The following is a 20,132-nucleotide window of genomic DNA, read 5'->3' as shown; positions in this document are numbered from 1 at the left end:
TACAGGGCATGAATCTAAATCAACCGAGAAGACTAGAATTTACCAAGAGTAAAATTAAAAGCACTGTATGTCAGCATATGATCTCAAACCATGTCAACTGACAGTGCAAATAGAAATTCGTAAGTATAATCTGGTAGCCATTATAGAGACATTGGCTGCAGGATGAAATGGATTGTTGCTTGAATCCTGAAGGATATCAGGTATTTAATAATAAGAGGAAGATTAGATTAGATTACTTAGTGTGGAAACAGGCCCTTCGGCCCAACAAGTCCACACCAACCTGCCGAAGCGAAACCCACCCATACTCCTACATTGACCCCTTACCTAACACTACGGGCAATTTAGCATAGCCAATTCACCTGACCCGCACATCTTTGGACTGTGGGAGGAAACCGGAGCACCCGGAGGAAACCCACGCAGACACGGGGAGAACGTGCAAACTCCCAAGTTCTGCAAATGTAGAGGGTTGAATCTGTTTGCTAATTTTGATATTAGTACAATAGAAAGGGGTGATGCAGGTTGAGTAAATCAAGATGTGAGCCATTTGGTTAGAAGTGAGAAGTTCTCATGCTCATGTGCAGATACAGCAAATGTGAGGGTACCTACTTTAATATTGTAAATAAGCAAGCAGATTATAATCTGGCAATAGATTGGGAAAGTGCAATGAGACATAAGTGCCTTTGTGCGCCAGCTGCTGAAAGTAAGAATGCAGGCACAGCAGACAATAAAAGTAGCAAATGATATTTGGCCTTCATATTGAAATGACTTGAGTACAGGAGCAGGTATGTTTTTGTGGGTTTTTTGTTCTTTTGCAATTGTACAGGACATTAAGATCACACCTGGAGTAATGTGTGCAGTTTTGATATCCTTATTTGCGGGAAGAAGTTCTTAATATGGAGGGAATATAAAGAAGGTTGAGCAGACTATCTCATACCCTCCCAGGAGTCCGTCTCCAGACAGATGTCTACTACAAACCCACAGACTCCCATAACTGCCTGGACTACACTACCTACTTATAACCAGCAAGAACTTCATCCCATTCTCCCAATGCCTCTGCTGCATCAGCTCGAATGAGGAGACATTCCACTCGTGAGCATCCCAGATGTCTACTTATTTCGAACAATGTGCTCTTCCTGCCTCTGTCATTCAGACCGCCTTCCACCGCACCACCTTCGTTCTCTTTTTTTTCCACTGCTTAAAACTCCCCTAAATGCAATAAAAACAGAGTTCCTCTTGTCCTCACCTACCACTCCACCAGTCTCCACATCCAACGCATCATTCTCAAACACTTCCACCAACTCCAACTAGACCCCATCCAATCTTCACCTCTCTACTCCTGTCTGCCTTCCCCTAGAACCATTCCCTTTGACAGTCCTTAGTTTGCCTTTGACGTTTTCCCCCTCCCCCAGACCTCCAGGTACGTTCCTCTGAAACTGAAAAGATGCAAAACCTGCTGGTGCTCTCTCCTTTTTTTCCCTTTTTTCCTTTTCCGTGAGACAGAAGTTCACCTTCCTCTCTTCCAACCTCTCTGCATCTCGTGCTTCTTTATATTGGGATGACCAAACTTAAACTTAGGAATTGGTTAGCCAAGCATCACAACCAGGCCCGCAGGGGCCGTTTGGACCTCCCAGTCACTGCCCATTTTAATTTCCTTTCCGACATGACCATCCATGGCCTCCTCCATTGTCACAACGAACCACGTTGCGAATTGGAGGAATAACATTTTATCTTCCGTCTGGGCAGCCAACAGCTTGAAGGACTCCACATTTGAGTACTCCAATTTCAAATAACCTCCCTTCCCATCACCCCACTCCCCCAATGATTGGCTCACTGTAGGCCTCAATCTCTCTTTTTACTATGACTAGAACTCTTGCCACCTCTTCCGTTCTTCCATCTCCCACTTTGTCAACATGCAAGTACCATCAATTTCCAGGTCTTGTCTGTTCTGACGAAGAATCATGGGAATCCTGTTTCTCTCTCCAAATGTGCTGCTAGACCTGCTGAGTTTCTTCAGCACTTTGTTTTTATTTGAAGTTATTTATCAAAGTGGCATACAGATCCCTAACAGTAATTACATGATTTGGTTAAACATGAAAGAAAGAATAATGAGAGCTTGTCAGAAAGGCATGCCAATAAAGATGGGAGATCTTAATCTACATATAAACTGGAAATGTCAGTGAGGCAAAGGTCACCTAGGTGAAGAGTTCCTGGAAAAAGCAGAAATTGTTGGGAGAGCTCAGGTGTGAAGAGAAAGCAGAGTTAATGTTTCTGGTCCAGTGACTAGTAACCCTTCTGAAGAATGTTAACTCTGCTTTCTCTCGACAGATGCCACTGGCCTGCTGAGTTTTCTTTTCAGCAATTTCTGTTTATTGTTTCTGATTTCCAGTATCTGCAGTTCTTCAGTTTTTTTTTATTTTGGAGAGTTCCTGGCTAGTTTCTCACAACTACTTCTGAGTACATCAGACTAGACTGTAATTCCATCTCATTACAACGATATTAGATTAATGGTCCTTTGTAACAACTAATTTGGAATGAATGACTGACTGACTGAATTTTGCATTCAGTTTGAGGGAGGGAGAAGTTGGTTTGAAACTATATTTGTAAATTTTAAATTGGGGGAAATGGAGGGCCTGAACACAGAGCTAGCATAAGTGAATTGACAAACTGGCTGAATTTCAGAGCTGAGGGGAGAATGACAGCATTTGATGTCAAGGCTGTATTAGATCACATGCGATATTAATAAGCCCACCAAAACTAACCAATGGGAATTGGGGAAAACTCCTGGAATCAGAACTGCCATAGAGGAAAATGGTTACTTTTGAGGTCAGTCATCCCAGCTCCCTGACCTCTCTGCAGGAGTTCCTTTGGGTACTGTCCTTACCTGCCTCAAAACCATTTTAGCTGCTTTATCAATGACCTTTCCTCCATAAGATCAGAAGTTGAGATATTTCCCCAATGACGGCACAATGTTTAACACTATTCACAATTCCTCAGTTACTGAAACTGTCTGTCTAAATGCAGCAATATCCAGGCAATATGCAGACTTATGCTGAAAAGTAGCAAGTGGGTCGGGCTACAACTGTCCGAGAGAATCTGACTATTGCCCCTTGACATTCAGTGGCTTTACCATTACTCTATCATGATCAACATCTTGGGTTTCTGGTAAATAGTAATCCTATATGGATACACTACTTAAATATTATGACTGCAAGAGTAAGTCAGAGGCTCAGTATCCTACTGTGATTAAATTATCTTCTGACTTCCAAAACCAATGCACAATTTACAAGACATAAGTCAAGAATCTGATGAAATACGCCCTTCTTGCCAACAACATTTGAAAATCTTGACACCATCCAGGACAAAGCAGCCTGTTTGGCATTCCATCCAGAACCATTCATGCTCTTCTGCACCGATGTGCAATGGCAGCAGTTTGTATCATTTCGAAGATGCACTGCAGAGATTCGTGAAGGCTTCTTAGATGGCACCTTTAAACCCATGACCACTGACATCTAGAAGGACAAGAGCAGCAGATATAAGGGAACCCTGGCATCTATAGCCTCCTTGATAAAGCATACACTGTTCCTTCACTGTTGCTGTGTCAAAGTACTGGAACCTCCTCCCTAGCATTATTTTGGGCTGCAGTGGTTAGAGAAAGTAACTGGTCACCAACTAGGAATGGGCAATAAATGCAGGCCCAGCCAGCAATGTCCTCATTTCAAAGAATTTTTCTAACTAATAGCTTAGAGGCTAGATCAAGAGAAGTTTAGAGACACAAATTCTGCAGATATTTGAGAGTACATAGTAAGTATATTCCAAAAAGAAATGCTAAGAGCTAGACCCACTATCTGTGGTTAACAAGAAATATTAAATGTAGATGCAAGCTAACAAAAACAGGCATATAATTTGTGCAAAGAATTGCATGCCAGAAGATTGGATGCATCTAGGGAAGAAATATTTGGGGGGTGAAAATGAAACAAATGAAAATTTTGTTGCATATACAAGGAGGCTAAGGCTACAAAATGCTATAGATAGGTTAAGCCAGTGGGCAGACCTGTGGCCAAATAGTATTATGTGAGAAAATGTGAAATGGCCCATTTTGGCAGGATGAATAGAAACACAATTTTTTTATGATGGTGTGGGATTGTCAAGCTGTCAGGTACAGATGGATCTGGGTATCCTCATGCGTGAATTGCAACAGATTGTAAGCAGGTACAGTGATTAATTGGGGAGGTTAATAGACTGTTAATTCCCCTCGCAACAAATAAGTACAAATTTAAGGAAATAATATATGGCACTGGTGTGAGATGGCATTTGCAGTAACACAGTATCCGTCACCTTTTGAAGGATGTAGATGTATTGGAGGCAGTTCAAGGTAGGTTCACTAGGATAATCTGGGTGGTTGTTAAGCCAAACATGTCCAATCTCTTGTATTCACTGGAGTTTACAGGAGCAAGAAGTGATTTGATTGTAACATAACTGATCAAAACCTCTCCAGATCTTTTATGTGAGCAGAATGTTTCCTCTTATGGGAGAATCTAGAATTAGGTATCACTATTTAAAAATAAGTAGTCACCCATTTTAAACTGATGAGGGGAAACTTTTTTTTTTCCCCTGAGGTTTTGCATTTAGATTAAATTCCCTACAGTATGAAAACAGGCCCTTCGGCCCAAGTCCACACGGACCATCTGAAAAGTAACCCACCCAGACCCATTCCCCTCTCCTATATTTATCCTTGACAAACACACCTAACAATATGGGCAATTTAGCATGGCCAATTCACCTGACCAGCATGTCTGGATTGTGGGAGGAAACCGGAGTACCCAGAGGAAACCCACACAGATGCGACAGCGTGCAAACTCCACACAGTCAGTCACCCAATGCAGGAATTGAACCTGGGTCCCTGGTGCTGTGAGGCAGTAGTGCTAGCCACTGAGCTACTGTGCTGCCCCTTATGTGGAAGAAGAGTCATTTGAATATTTTTAAGGCAAAGGTAGATTGCTTAAACTTGCACCCCTTTTTTTTTATCAGGTGTGGGCAAAAATGCAGATCTAAGATTATGATCAAATCAACCATTATCTTATTGAAAGGCAAGTAAGTCATGAGGGGCTGAATGGCCTGCTTCTCACCATTCAGTCATGTATACAATTGCTGCTGAGGCTTCAGCAGCATCTTAATGCAGATAATGGTGCGAAATAAACGTAGCCATGCTTGGGTCACCCATGGAACAACTAAAGTAATTCAGTCAAAACAGAAAATGCTGGAGAAACTCTGCAAATCTAGCAGCAGCTGTGGGGAAAGAGAGAGAACCTTTCAGTCCACTGGTGACTACTTTTTAGCTGTAGGTCTGAAGAGATGATATTGAAGCAAAGATATAAATTTGGTTTGATGTACTGATTATTGTAAGTGGGCAAATATTTGAGAAATAGTCAAAATACTTTTACAATTTGAAGTACCAATATACAATCATGCCTGAATACAAGGAGTTAAGTGACATTTTTAGTGAAAATACTTAGCTTAATGTGCAAAGTTAATCCTGTGTTCTGTTTTTTTTTGTTTTTTTTCCCCACAAATCACATGAATATCTTTTTAAAGGGAATAATTCCTTTATACATAGTTTTGTAACCAAGGATTAAGAGACTGAGCATTTGTCACATCTTTAAGATTACAAATACTCAAATTATTTATTGGCTGATTTGGAGACAATAGCAGTTGTTAGTAATGTTGCATGCTATTTGCTGCTGACATGCATGTAATATCTTTGAAAAATCGAGTGTGAGACTATTAGGTGATCGTGGTGGCTGACCAAGTAGTTTACGTTAAAGAGATGTGAGAAATCTAATGATCACGTCAATCAAAGCATTGAAAGAAAACATTTGAAAGTTTGAATTTCAAGTCATTCAGCATGTGTAACATTAATTGAAAGGAATAGTTTATTTCAAGTTTCAGGATTTGTTTTATCCAGTCCTCAACATCTGGGATTGAAGAGAATAGTGTTGTGGGGACCATTTAATGTCTTAATACAGATGAGCACTTCAACCACTAAAATGGTAGTTCAATCTTTTTACAAATGAATGCAGAAGTTCACCAAGGACTCTTAAACAGCTCCTTCCCAGCTCATGACTGCTCCCATTTAGAAAAGCAAAGGAAACACAGATGGGAACATGGCCATCTGCAGGTTCCTCTCAAAGCCATTCACCATTCTGATGTGCAAGTATGTCCCTGTTCCTTCAGTGTTGCTGGCTCAAAAGCCTGGAAATCCTTCCCAACAGCACTGTGGGTATATCTACACCAAATGGACTGCAGTACCTCAAGAAAGCAGCTCACTATCACTTCTCAGACGCAATTAGGAATGGGCAATAATTGCCAGTCCAGTTAGCGACACCCACCTCCCATAAATGAATAAAACAAAAGCTATTATGAATGGAATTTTCTTTTTTTTCTGTGCTGTTTGATGTCCAATATTCACTCCCCTTCTGGATTTTGTAATCTGTTGACTGTTGTGTTGCTTTGAGGAGCAGTGGGTGGAATATAGGCAGAGGTTCTTTCAGAAGTTGGAATATTGCTGCCCGTGTTCACCCTCTTGTGGCCATCGAGATAGTGTTGTCATACCACAAACGGGAACAAATTGCATTGATGGAAGCGTTTTCTCAGGAGAAATGCAAAGAACTATGTATTGACTGCATTTCTTGGGACAGCAGTTTGGCTTAGCCAGTTCTATGTAAGTACATTTTCAAGTTTTGGTCATTGAAATTTTAGTTTGCATTGATTGTATTGGATGCCATCTGGTGGCTTCAGCATTGTTTAGCATCTTACCACTAAAACAGTTCTTGTTTTTGTTAAAATACAGAGGAACCTTGATTACCTGTCATTTAATTATCTGAATATCAGATTATCCGGCAAGATCGCAAGGTCTTGTTGCTTGGCTAAACAATGTTATCAGGCATTCGATTAACTGAACAAAATATTCCGTGCCAGTGTCCTTCGGATAATTGAGGTTCCTCTGTATTAAATGAATATCAAGGATTTATAAAGATGAACAGTATGGAAATGGACCCTTCAGCCAATTGGGCTGTGACAGGAGATTCTTGACTAAATTGAGGTGAATAGATGGCCAAAGGTGAGAGATCTCAGAACTTGGAAGTTCCTTTGCAATTGACTTGGGGGAGGACATGTAACTGCTGATAGATACAAGAAAGTAACAACATGATAGCTCTGCCTTTGATTGAGACTCCAGGAATAGAGAGTTTATGTATAAAGGTGGAAGGGGTAAATGTGACAGGAAGGAAGTTGACATGGTTGCCCTGAGCAGGCTTGGAAAGATCAAGAGTGTAGAATAAGGCAATTGGATGTGCTGTGCCTCAGTGGCTCTTTGGCACAAACAGTGATACTGAGGGAAGCTGTGGCTTATCAAAGTGAAACCAAGACCATGAACACAGGTCAGTAGGAATATCTAGGAATAATGAAGACTTGAGATATTTGTAATTACTGAGTCCCAGGCAGGGAGAAATTTTAAAAGAAGGACTGAGTTACAAAGATAAAATTACAAGAGGAGAGCATAATTGAGGTAAAAAGACCCAAAAGAAAGGGGAAATAGTTGTAGTAAACTCTGGTCTGGAGCACCTGCCAAATGTGTATGCAAATGGATGAAGAAAAATTCTTTTGATTATATAAGCATATCAAAGATTAGGATTGATGTTCTCTTGCAATAAATGGGCAAGTTATCGTCATTACTTTTTTGCCCCACCGACTTCTACACCTTTTAGGTTGAACAAGGCAAAGGATATTTCATGCTGCTCATGACCTATTGCCTACCATTATTTGATTAAATCAGTATATTTTTCATCTTGAACATCAGCTGGAAGGCTAATCTTGAGAGAAGCAAAAGTATAGAATATATTCTGGTTTGGATTATTTTGCCTCTACCATCACTTGCTAAGTGATGTCACCTCGATATTTTGAAACATCCTGTTCAGATGGGGCTTGAACTCAGGCCACAGGACCAGAGGTAGGAACACTACCATTGCAGCACAAGACCCTTTTTAGAGTGATGTCTTTCCCATCATTTCCCATTTACTAGGTCCTAAAGTACCTAATTGCCAGATTTGGCTCCCATCAAATGGTAATCAGCATCAAGCTTACCATTCACAACAACTTTCTCAACAACGAACTGTTGAAGATACCTTTTCACGGCAGATTGCTGCAAATCAAATCTTGGTTTTTCTGAAGACAAATTTTCATCTGTATTGAAAACGCCATTCTTTATCTAATGTGAGCCAAACTGAGGACAGATGTAGAAGACTCTGCCATTCGCAACAGAGTTATGTGCCACCACAAGCTTTATGCTCATGATCCAAGAAGTTGTCCACTCCGTGATCCCTATCAATGCAGAAGAGTAACTCTGCTTCAATAGGTATTATAGAAGATCATGTTGAACCATCACTTTAGAACTTGTGTGTTAGCTTCAAGTTGGGACTGCTTGCACACTAAGTATCAAGTTAAGTTTACTAGTTACGTTGCCTGTCTGCATTGGCTTCCAGCATTCCAAGTTCGTTTTCATTTAAAATGTCCACACTCATGTTTTAGATCTCCATGAGTTTGTCCTTTCTGATCTCTAACCTTTTTTTTTATTCACCACTTCCTCCTTCCATCCCATTACCCCAATCCAATCTCAAAGACTGATCTCCTGACTCCACACTCTCTTGCACAGGCCTCCCACAAGGGTGGCCATGCACCCAGTTATTTATGCATGGAATAATTTGTTTTTCAGTCCGTTTTTCTCAGTCAGCTATGTTGGTCATCCTTCATCGTACTTGTACATTAGTTTTAGCTTTTTTTGTGAAAATTCCTTTTGGGAGGTATTAGGTCGATGGTGAAGCTTGGAGATGGCAAGAACAACACTGATCAGAATGAATTACGTAAAGGGACCTACCTGATTTTTCTATGCATAGAAAATGAATAGAAATTGGGATTGACTTAAGTGCAGTACATAATGTGGGATTCTCCCCAGCTGGCTGGTTTACAAGCATGCGTACCTGTGTGGGAGAATGATGTGGCTATAATGGAAATGTGGCTTTAAAATGTTGAGGATAGGGCACTTTAATGTTTCAGGATACAAAGTGTTTCCAACAATGATTGATTGAGAAGTAATGAGGGGTGGTGAGTCCTTTTTGGGACAAGGACAGAATTCATTTGGTTAGGGTGTAGAAACAAGATAGATATTTTGAAATGCTACTGGGAGCAGTGTAGAAGTCTCCAGGTATTGCAAGGGGCGAGTCTGTTTCTATGCTGTTAACCATTGTGATTCTGTTAAATGAACTGGAATTTCCTGCCTATGTGGAAGATAGAATGATAGACAGATACGACCAGCGATTTCGAAAGAAAATCAGATGGGCTACAGAGGGAATTAAGCTTGCAGTGCTGTGGGGATAGAGTGGGGGACTAGGACTGGTTTGCTTTGCAGAATTGAATTGAATACAACAGAACCATTCACTACTAAAACTAGAACCAAAACTACTTCCATATGTGTTTTGATGCCAAGATTGAATTTGCCTGCTTGCATCCAGGCCAGGAGGTATTCTATGTATAAAAGGTGAAATAGTCCTGATGACTCTTAATGGTTTCTGGCCACAATTTAACTGGGCTTATGTTAGTTATAACCCATAATTAACTCATTCTGATATCTCTGACCTTTAATAATTTATGTACCTTCTATTAACACTAGTGTTAGAATTAGTCAAGAGGGAAATGGGTCTGGGTGGGCTACTCTTTGGAGGGTTGGTGTGGACTTGTTGAGCTGAAGGGCCTGTTTCCACACTGTAGGGAATCTAACCTAATCTTAAATAACTTTTAATATTCAAAGTAAATCTAAATGGCAAACAACTGTTATAAATAACTGAAGGCTATATTTTGTGATACTAAAATTGGAGAATGGATGAGGGTCATGTGATCTACTCTGATATCTGTTCAACAACAAGCATAGGAGACAGGGTTGCTATAGTTACAAGAGGGAAGCCAGTTAGGACACTGGATAAAATAATAGTGAGAGAAGTTAGAATCCCTGAAAGTGGATAAATTATCTCTCCACCCTGGAGGCTCCCTCCCTCCATCCCTGATGAATGGCTTTTGTCCGAAACTTCGATTTTCCTGCTCCTCGGATGCTGCCTGACCTGCTGTGCTTTTTCAGCACCGCTCTAATCTAGAAGCAGAGGTTCTTCTACAGCTGTACAGGGCTCTGGTGAGATTGCACCTGGAATATTGTGTGCAGTTCTGGTCTCCAAATTTGAGGAAAGACATTCTGGCTATTGAGGGAGTGCAGCGTAGGTTCACGAGGTCAATTTCTGGAATGGTGGGAGAATCTTATGTTGGAGAGACTGGGCTTGTATACCCTTGAGTTTAGAAGACTGAGAGGGGATCTGATTGAGACATATAAGATTATGAAAGGATTGGACACTCTGGAGGCAGGAAACATGTTTCCGCTGATGGGTGAGTCCTGAACCAGAGGACACCGCTTAAAAATAAGGGATAGGCCATTTAGGACAGATGAGGAGAAACTTCTTCCTCACCCAGAGAATGGTGGTTGTGTGGAATGCTCTGCCCCAGAAGGCAGTGGAGGCCCAGTCTCTGGATTCATTTAAGAAAGAGTTGGATAGAGCTCTCAAGGATTGTGTGCAATCAAGGGTTATGGAGATAAGGCAGGAATAGGATACTGATTGAGGACAATCAGCCATGATCATAATGAATGGAGGTGCAGGCTCGAAGGGCTGAATGGCCTACTCCTGCACCAATTGTTTGGAGTTTCCAGCATCTGCAGTCCTCACTTTTGCCCATAAGATTAGAGAAATCTTACAGCAAATGTACAAGGTGCTGGTGAGATCACAACTGAAGTATTTTAATCAGCTTTGGTCCCTTACATAAGGGAAGATGTGATTGAAGCCTGGTATGGGGGGCTTGTTTTAAGAACATGTTAAACTGATTGGCCTGAATTGGAGGTGTCACTGTTGGACTAGGGTGGACAAAGTTTAAAAATTACACAATTCCAGGTGATCGAGCTGTGGGAGCAGAGTTTTTTTTTGTATTTAAGTCTGAGACAGGTTCTTGACCAGTAGAGAACTCATGGGAAAAGGGCAGAAAAGTGGACCGAAGGAGTGTCTGATCAGACATATGTTGGCAAAGCACCCTCAAGCGGCCTAACAGCCTATTCCTGTTCCTATTTCTTATGCTCTTAATTGCCTACAGAAATGGTGTTTAGTCAATGCTACTTTTCAAATATCTTTTAAGTTATCAATATCTGAGGGGATCGTGGCCCTACTCTCGTTCCATACTTACGCCAAAGGAATTGCTTAGCTCCATGGATTATGAAAGGGTGGAGAATGTGGAGATAACTGCACATTCAACATACAGTACTATCAATAGATGAAAATAGGAAATGAACAGTGATCCAATAAGCTGAGCTCTACAGCTGAAGAGCAGTTCATTGTCAGTCAGAAGTTAGTAGATAAAAGTTGCAAATGGAGCTGAGCACAAAGTATCTGCAAACAATGGTATTGATTTGAGGCAGAGGCAATTTTCTTTTTTTTAATAGAGCATTGGCTACTTACTTCAAATGGGTACAGATACCATGGAGGACTCTGGCATTAGGATTATTAAATAGAATGATGTAGTAAAACACCAGCAGTGCTGAGGTGGGCCATATAGCTTGCTTCTAGTTTCAGTCAGTTATGCAATTACTCAGGATATGGATTGGAGAGCTTTAGTTTCAGCATCTTTTTAGACATAAGCAATCCTAACCTCTTTCTGACTTACGAAGAAGGTGGAATTTTGGAGGTGATTGCTCTTCCAAACTGTTTTCTTTTTTCCCCTGAAACATTTTTGGGAACATGTGCTTCTTTCAGCTTCTATAATATCTATCTCACTTCATGGACCCATTTAAAGAATGTGTTTCTTCACTGATCCCTTTCCATATTACAGCGTTGACCAGGACAGGCCCTTCAGCCCTGATTGTTGTGCCAACCTTTTATCTGACTCGAAGATCAAACTAACCTACATACCCTTCATTTTATTATTATCCAGGAGTCACTTAAATGTCCCTAATGTATCTGACTCTACTACCACTATTGACCGTATGTTCCAGGCACCCAACACTCTGTCTAAAGAACCTACCTTTGACATCTCCCCTAAAACTATCCTCTAATCACCTTTTAAAATTAAGCGCCCTCATGATAGCCATTTCTGCCCTCAGAAAATGTCTCAGGCTGTCCACTCTGTCTCTATCATCTTGTACACCTTTATCAAATCACCTTTCATCTTTCTGTTGAAGCAAAAAAAAGTGGAAGTTTGCAGCTTAAAGATTAGGCAGCTTGAATGTTGTAAAGAATCCTGCTCCAAGCTACAGAGTGCCATTTTCTTATTGTGCTGTTTGTCTTTGTTTATTGGATGGGGATAATCAGTTTCTGAACATTCTTTCTTTATTTATTTCACTCGGGCAGTTATTTGTTTCAATTTCTTCCTTTGTTTTTCCCCATCAGGTGTTTTGTTGGCGATCTTCAAGCTGCATAATTAAACAGTGTCGGTGGGCTTATGGCCGTCAAGTCTTCATGTCAGACATTGCTTTGAGCAAGCATGAAATGATGTTTGTAACACAAGATGGTGAAGGATTTACAGGACACTGGGCAGGAGGAGAAAAAACAAATTTGGAAAGGAAAGGTAAAAACTTCAATCTTCTTGCTCTGATTAATTTCTTTAAATGAATTTAAGTTTCAGTGAAAATTTATTGGGAGGGTATGCCTCTCTAGCTTGGCAGCATGGTGGCTCAGAGGTTAGCACTGTTGCTTCACAGTACCAAGAACTTGGGTTTGATTCCAGTATTGGCTGTCTGTTCCACCTCCCCCCACCCACCCCCGGGTGCTCTGCTTCCCTCTTACTCCAGAGATGTGCAGGTTAATGGATTGCTCGTGTGAAATTTCTACAATGTGCAGGTTAGGAGGATTAGATATGGTAAATTTAGGGTTACAGGGATTGGGTGATAGGCTGGGTCTGGATAAGATGCTCTTCAGAAGGCCACTGTAGACTCAATGGGCTGAATGGCCTCTTTCCGCACTCTAAGGATTCTGTGACATTGATTTATGAATTTGAGTGGATTTTTTTTAACATAAACTAGTTTGTGTAATTGTTTTTCACTAAGCATGCGTGCCATAAATGCAGATGTAACATCTCTTAATATGGATGATAGTCTGTGCGAGCTTTCTGTCCAGATATTTAAATCCTATTCAATGACCACCTGTCCTGGGCTGAGACAAAACTGCTATCTTGACCATATCTTAAACTGATGTGGCTGGTGATTACAGGGGCTCTGACATTAATTTTCGAATCCTCTCTGGCCATAGAGTGTCACAGCAGTAGAGGACAACTAATGTGGTTCCATTCATCAAGAAGGATCTTAAGAGTAAGTTGGGGAAAATACGGTTCAGTGAGTCTAACATCTGTGGTAGGGAAACTAATGAGTAAAATCTGAAGGACTGTATTAATCAAGGATAATTAACATGGTTTTGTAAAGGGGCGATCATGCCAGCAAATGTGATTGAACTTTGAGATGATAACTGGGTATGCAGATGAGTCATGCATTTCATGTCTGCATGGACCTCAGTGAGGCTTTTTGACAAGGTCTTGCATAACTTTTAAGAGCTGTGAGATCAGAGCAGTTTGACAGATTGGATCCAAAATTGGCTTAGAGGCTGGAAGCAAAGAGTGATTATTAGTGTTTTTGTGGCTGGAAGCCTGTGTCCATAGGCATACCACAGGGTCCAGTGCTGCGTGCATTGCTGTTTGTTGTGTGTATCAATGATCTAGAAACGAATGTAGGAGGTATGATCAGTAAATTTGCAGATGACACGAAAATTGGTGTGGTAAACCACGCGGAGGAAAGTCTTAGATCACAGGATCATCTAGTTTAGACAGTGGCAAGTGAGTTTAATCCTGAAAAGTGTGAGGTGATGTATTTTAGAAGGATGAAGAAAGCAAGGGAGTACATAGAGACATAGTCTCACAACCTGGAAACCGACCCATCGGTCCAACACGTCCACACTGACCAGACATCCTGGTGGGTTTGGTTTGATTTGCCAGCATTTGGTCCATATCACTCTAAACCCTTCCTATTCATATACCCAACCAGATACAATTACAACATTCAAAAATGCATCGGCCTGTACTTCATGGCTCGTTCCATATACGCAGCATCCCATATGTTACTATCTTAATGCCTGTTTTGATCCTTTTTAATCTCCCTAACTCCTACCCCTCCCTGAACCAGCCAGGCTGAAGCAAAATCCAGGAGCAGGGTCTGTCCTTCATGGCAGAGAGGGAGTGTGAGAAACCATGAGAATGGGAGATATCCCCTCCTAAGTCTGTATCTTTCCTTCAGCTCCTGTTTCTTCCTTTAACTCCTGTTCATCTCTCCCTGACTTTTTTTTCTCCCTTTTTTTTTCCCTGCTTAGTCTCCCTGCCTGGCTGTCTCATACCTCATCTTTCTGCCTTTTGTCTCCATTTTCTTTTCTCTCTCATTTTTCCCCGTCTCTCTGCACACCTCTACCAGGTTTTACAGCCCCTCTGTGCTTATGTTATGAAATGGATTTCCTGGAAGTATGGTGGAGGCTCAATTGAAACATTCAGGAGGGCATTAATTAGTTATTTAAATAGAAACATTGTGCACAGTTATGGAGAAAAGGCAGGAGCATGGCGCTGTGTGAAATGCTGCAAACCAGTGCTAACATGAGGTCGGAATAGCCTCCTCTGCTCTGCAACGATTACTCCATGACACACAGAACCAAAGGGAACAAGTTTCACTTTGCTACAAAAAACACCTCCAAGAAAAAGTCAACATACTTCTGTAGGCCAAACGTAAGCCAGTTGCTCTGAAGAAGAAAACATTGATTCACTGAACTGGTCACAATGCAAACTGTTCCAAAATGATGTCTGTATGGGTTCCTAAGTATTTTGTAGCAGGATAGGTATTATGTAAAATAAATAACTGGATCGTAACCTTTTAAGCTACATCATAAAGAAACTTCACCATTTAGACTTAATTAAAATGGGACATAGCTGTATCGATCACTGCATGTGAATAAGATAATAAAACTAGGAGATACTACATACTTGTGATAAAAATTGCATTGGCAAGAAATAGTCAGAGGTAATTGCTGGTGGTTTGGATGGTTATAGTTTGAGAGATTTTTCTTTGCAGGTCAGTGTTTGAAAGAAAGGGATTTTGTTACCCTATTTTACGTTTCCACTTTAGAAGTTGATGTCGATCTGATACAGTGGGTTGTTTCAGTACCCAGATTACGATGTATTGTCATTGTCATGATTTAAAATATTCCTAGGTATTTGAACTGGTAACACCTTAACTATTGTTGTGGCAGTGACTTTGTAAAGTATTCATAATGCACCGCTCAACTTTGTTCACATTATTGGAATTTGTATAATACCTGTTTTTTTTTTTTGCCCTGGGTAAGTTTGAGTTTAGTTTGGAATTCAGCCTTTTGTTTTGGCATGGAAGTATATTATCACTTGGATTGGGTTTCCTGTTTTTATTAGAGGAATTGTCCAATGCTTTGCAAAACCCTTTGGATCATTTTGTTAACACTATTGGAATGAACAACAGCTTGTATGAACGGATTAGACTTGAAAAGCTTCCTTGTGTTCATCGTGCCGTTTCTGTCACCATGGATATGAATGGGCGCAACTTTGCTATTCTACAATCTGATCCTAAAACTAGGTACGTCTTTAGTTTGTCACAAGTAACCTTGCATGAATAACATTCACTGGAGAGATAAAAAGAATAGAAGGAAATCCACTTGCTGGTCTTTTTTACTGCCTTTATGCCTATTTTAGATTGTGAATATTCTAATAACCAGCTCTTGCGATAGCTGGTAATCATGAAGTGTAATAATTTGGACTGGCTTTGAAATTTTTGTTTTTCTCCCCTCCATGTATTAAAACACCAGATAGGAATAATCTGTGATCAGAAAGTATTGCACATAGAAACAAGAGTTGGGTATTCATCTTCAAGCCACTATTTCCTTATTAAATCATGCAGTTGGACCTTGATTATCTTTTTGCTGTATGTCCCTTTTTGGAATCAGGTGTTCCAGACTTGAGGCAACCTTTGCATTAGAAAAAGTGCTTTTTAGTTTATTTCTAACTGATCTAACGTTATTGTAATGATTTACACTCCCTTGTATTGAATTTTCTATACAAGAGGGAATAGACTTTTTTTAAATCTCCCCTAACATGCTTTTCTTTAGTTTCCTGGTATGTAAACAGTTGCTTCCTTTAGAATTTGACACTTTTGAATCTGGCCTGATGAATGCCAGATGAAGTGTTTTAACAACATATTTGAGTATTTCTGAAAAGTAAAGATAGGAGTAGAAATATGAAGTAGTTTCACTAAATGCTGAAGATAAATAGTTCTCAATGTTGAAATATGATTGCATAATCTGGTTTGTTACCAATGCATTTGTTCAAATTTTAATTGTTCATTTTATACTCTGTTTTTATTCAAGTTTATGTTTATCTTCTTTTTGGTGAGGTGCTTGGAGTGGTATTAGGCAAGCTTATATGATACTGCTTTGCCTGTTTTAAAAGGGTATTGACTGAATTTCATAATGATGGCAATATTTAGATTAACTGGGTGGATGGTGAAATGGGAAGTGACTGGAATTTGAGACGAGCAGAAATCCCTGTTGTGGTCTTATGGCTCATTTACTTTATGAAGAATTAATAAGCTTGTAGCAAAGAATCTGCTGTTTTTCGGGTCACAGTTGTAGTTAAGGGATATGCTAACTGAGACCTAAAAGTTCTAACTGTCCAGTTTACTGAAATATTTATTGGAATAAAGTAATATATTGCAATGTCCTTGTTAAACTGGAGGTATTTTTATTATACCACATGATCCCATGCTGATCCAAAGATTCACAGAAATTTCAATCATGGCTCAGTTAGTAGCCTTGTCATTTTGTTTCAAAGGATGCGATCACAATACTGTTTATGGAAATGTACACAGTGCAAATTCAGTATGTTTCCCACATTTCAACAATGCCTGCTTTACAAGAAAACCAGTGCTTTATTAGCTAATTAAGCATTTTGGAATGTTGAGATCACTATAGACATTGCATAATTACAAGCCTTTCTTCATGTTAACTTCTACATTATAGTATCACTGGAGATAATAGTACAGGTGGTCATTCAGCCAATAATTCATGTCAGTGCTGTGGCGATGCTATGGCTTTGAGAGCTGTAATTTGCCCTGGTTTCCTTTTATGACGGGAGGTTGAGACAGAAGTACCAAGTAGTCTGTTCCAATATTGGAGCAGTTGCAATTTAATAGTTAAATATTCTATTTTTCTCAAGTTTTCCAATTCTTTTGTATTTTAACTGTAGTGTAAGAAAAAAGTGTGTTTTATTTTAAGCCTGGTAGTTTGACCAATTGGATTGCATCTGGAACACCTGTTTTCTGTTTGCCTTTAAAAGTAGGAAGAAGTTAGAGGCTAGGCATCGTTAATACACTTTATGGATATTTGGTCTGGTCCATAAGTGCTCAATGTTCAGTTAGTGCCATCTACTAAACTCTCATATTTCAATTCCTGTTTGACTGTCTTTTTGCCTTTTCAGATCCTTCACAATTTCCCTTTTTATATAATACATCTACCTGAATAGTCATACTTGTGCACTTTAATGTGAATACAAATTATTATATATTGGACCATGCCTGTCAACTTTGACATGCATGTCCTCTTGTCACCTCTGTTTGTTACCATTTTCTATGCTGTCTAATTTGGTCTTATTTTTATATTTGTATTCTTTCATGGAACGTTCATCTTACTTTTTATTTTCTTTTTAGCTTGTATGAAATTCCAAATGTGTCTTCCTCCAGCTTTAGTGAAGACTTTGGCAAACTACTCAGGGAAGCCACTGAAACTGACAATATCCACAATGTCACTTGTCAAGTTGGCAATCAGGTTTTTCCCAGCCACAGGTATATTCTGGCCATGCGATCAGACTACTTTCGGAAGCTTTTCTTTCCTGATGAAGAACGTGTTGACATGCCTGATATCCGCCGACAGGAAGGTGATACAATGGGATGTGACTTGTACATTCTGGATAAGATTCAAGCTGACATGTTTGCCTATATTTTACAATTTATATATACAGATACTTGTGACTTGCTAACTGAAGGCTACAAACCAAAAATCCATTGCACAGATAAAATAGTAACTTATCAAGATCCTTTAATATCCAACATGGAAGAATCTATGCAGAATTTCAGCTTTTGTGAAGAAGTGAAAGGGAAATCTGCATTTGAAGTTTATGAAAATTTGCCATGTAAAAAATCAAAAACCAAAAGTAAAAGCAACAAAAAAAGCAGAGGGCTTAATGAGGAGGCTAATCCAATTAAAATGCTGCAGGTTATGGCAAAAAAGCTTGGTCTTGCCAGTCTCTCTGCAAGGTAAGATTAAGGGATAAACCCAACTTAAGAAGGTGACATTTCTGTATTTGTCAAAGGCAGACGTTTCTTCTCTTTATAGAAGAACAAGTTGTCAGTTACCATTATTTTAAAATATTGTTCTGCACAGTATTTTCATTTTTATTTTGATTTTAGTTCCCCTCCAGACTTTCAAAGGTATTTATCTGGATAAATTTTTCCATTGATTCTAATGAGGCAATAATCGGGAAGTTCTTTCTCCCACCATGTACTCTGTCATCGATATCTATGATGTTTAGCAGGACTGATACTGAATATTTTCCAGAGAATTTAATTAGAATGAAGTAATTTGCCCCAGTTGTCTCTTATTCTAAATATTTTAAATCTCTATTTCTAAATGACCGTTGCATTACCATGTGGATCTCAAAATGATTATGTTTGGATAATTAAATGCTTCATCATAATTTAAATATTGCATTTGCAGATTAGAAGGGGTCAGATTGGAAAATTGGAAGATAAAAGTTGTGCATAAGAAAGGTGGAAACAAATTGAAGTTTAATCGAAAGAAATGGTAAGGTGTGGTATTTATCTCTTCAAATAATGTAAGGATAAAGCATAAAAATATGTTTGAGTATTGTGCAACATGATACCTTTCTGGTGTTAGCCTTAAAGCATGTTATTTTGAAAAGTTAAAACTTTTTTTTTGTTTTGGACTTAACCTTTAAATACTTAAACACATTAAATAGTCAAAAATCTTTGATGACTCCGACTCACATGTGAAGAAAAATTCAACTGTTATCTAAACAAGGTAGTACGAAAATGATTTGCAATTTATTTCCTCATGAATTTTTTTATCACAAACTCAGTGCGAGATGTTTGTGCCACTGGTAAGACCAGCATCTGTTACCTACCCCTCATTGCTGCTACATTCCATATGGTGTAGGTACATCGGTATTGTTCTTAGCAAAACAGTTCCAGGTTTTTAAACCGAGCAGCAATGAAGGATTGACAATACAGTTCAAGGTTGTGAATTTTCTAAATAACTTGTAATGCAGTTTTGGTGAATGTAGTTATTGATAATAACCAGAAAAAAATTGCATGACAGTTGGAAATGTTTATGTATTGGGGTGAATTTTCATTCTCAAGTGGTTTTCTGGTTTCTTTGTAATTAGCTTCAGTGTCAAAATTGAATACAACTTTGAAGTGGAAGTGTTAAAAGTATTATATTTATTTAGAATGCTTGTTATAAATCGAGCATTAAGCTCTTCATGAATAAATGTGCTAACGTACACCAGTATAAAAGCTACTGTTGAATTTTCTAGTCTCTTTCTAGTTGTTGATCTTCATAGCTCTCCCAACAGTCCAGGATGGAGAAAGCGATCTAGTCTTGCACACCTAATGACCTTTCTTTGGTATTTCCTTCTATATGTGATGACTTGGGATGATAGTAATAAAGTGGCATGATATAGTGCTTTTATATTGTCAGATAAGCAGGAGACAGTTACATTCTAGGTTAATATTTGAAGAGTAATTGCTTGAGCATGATGCCAAAGCCTGTGGAATGAAACCCAAGCAGCATTGGCATCTGGGAGATAAGGAAAGTACATTTTAATGAAAAAACCTGGTATGGGAATGATCTGATCACACTCACATGTTC

General features: G+C 39.3%; 1 protein-coding gene across 1 annotated transcript in view; it reads left to right on the top strand.

The window, feature by feature from the left end:
- ibtk (inhibitor of Bruton agammaglobulinemia tyrosine kinase) overlaps nt 1-20,132 on the top strand; it is a 115,034-nt gene that overhangs the window by 42,368 nt on the left and 52,534 nt on the right. Inside the window, exons 10-13 of the mRNA XM_060849741.1 lie at nt 12,525-12,702; nt 15,589-15,769; nt 17,894-18,499; nt 18,960-19,046. Coding sequence (XP_060705724.1) covers nt 12,525-12,702; nt 15,589-15,769; nt 17,894-18,499; nt 18,960-19,046 — 1,052 coding nt within the window. The remainder of the gene's footprint in view (nt 1-12,524; nt 12,703-15,588; nt 15,770-17,893; nt 18,500-18,959; nt 19,047-20,132) is intronic.

Source organism: Hemiscyllium ocellatum, chromosome 3 (genome assembly GCF_020745735.1).
Source record: "Hemiscyllium ocellatum isolate sHemOce1 chromosome 3, sHemOce1.pat.X.cur, whole genome shotgun sequence".
In the NCBI taxonomy this organism is placed as follows: Eukaryota; Metazoa; Chordata; class Chondrichthyes; order Orectolobiformes; family Hemiscylliidae; genus Hemiscyllium; species Hemiscyllium ocellatum.
The sequence above is the reverse complement of the archived record's forward strand: the minus strand, read 5'-3'. Positions and strand labels throughout refer to the sequence as shown.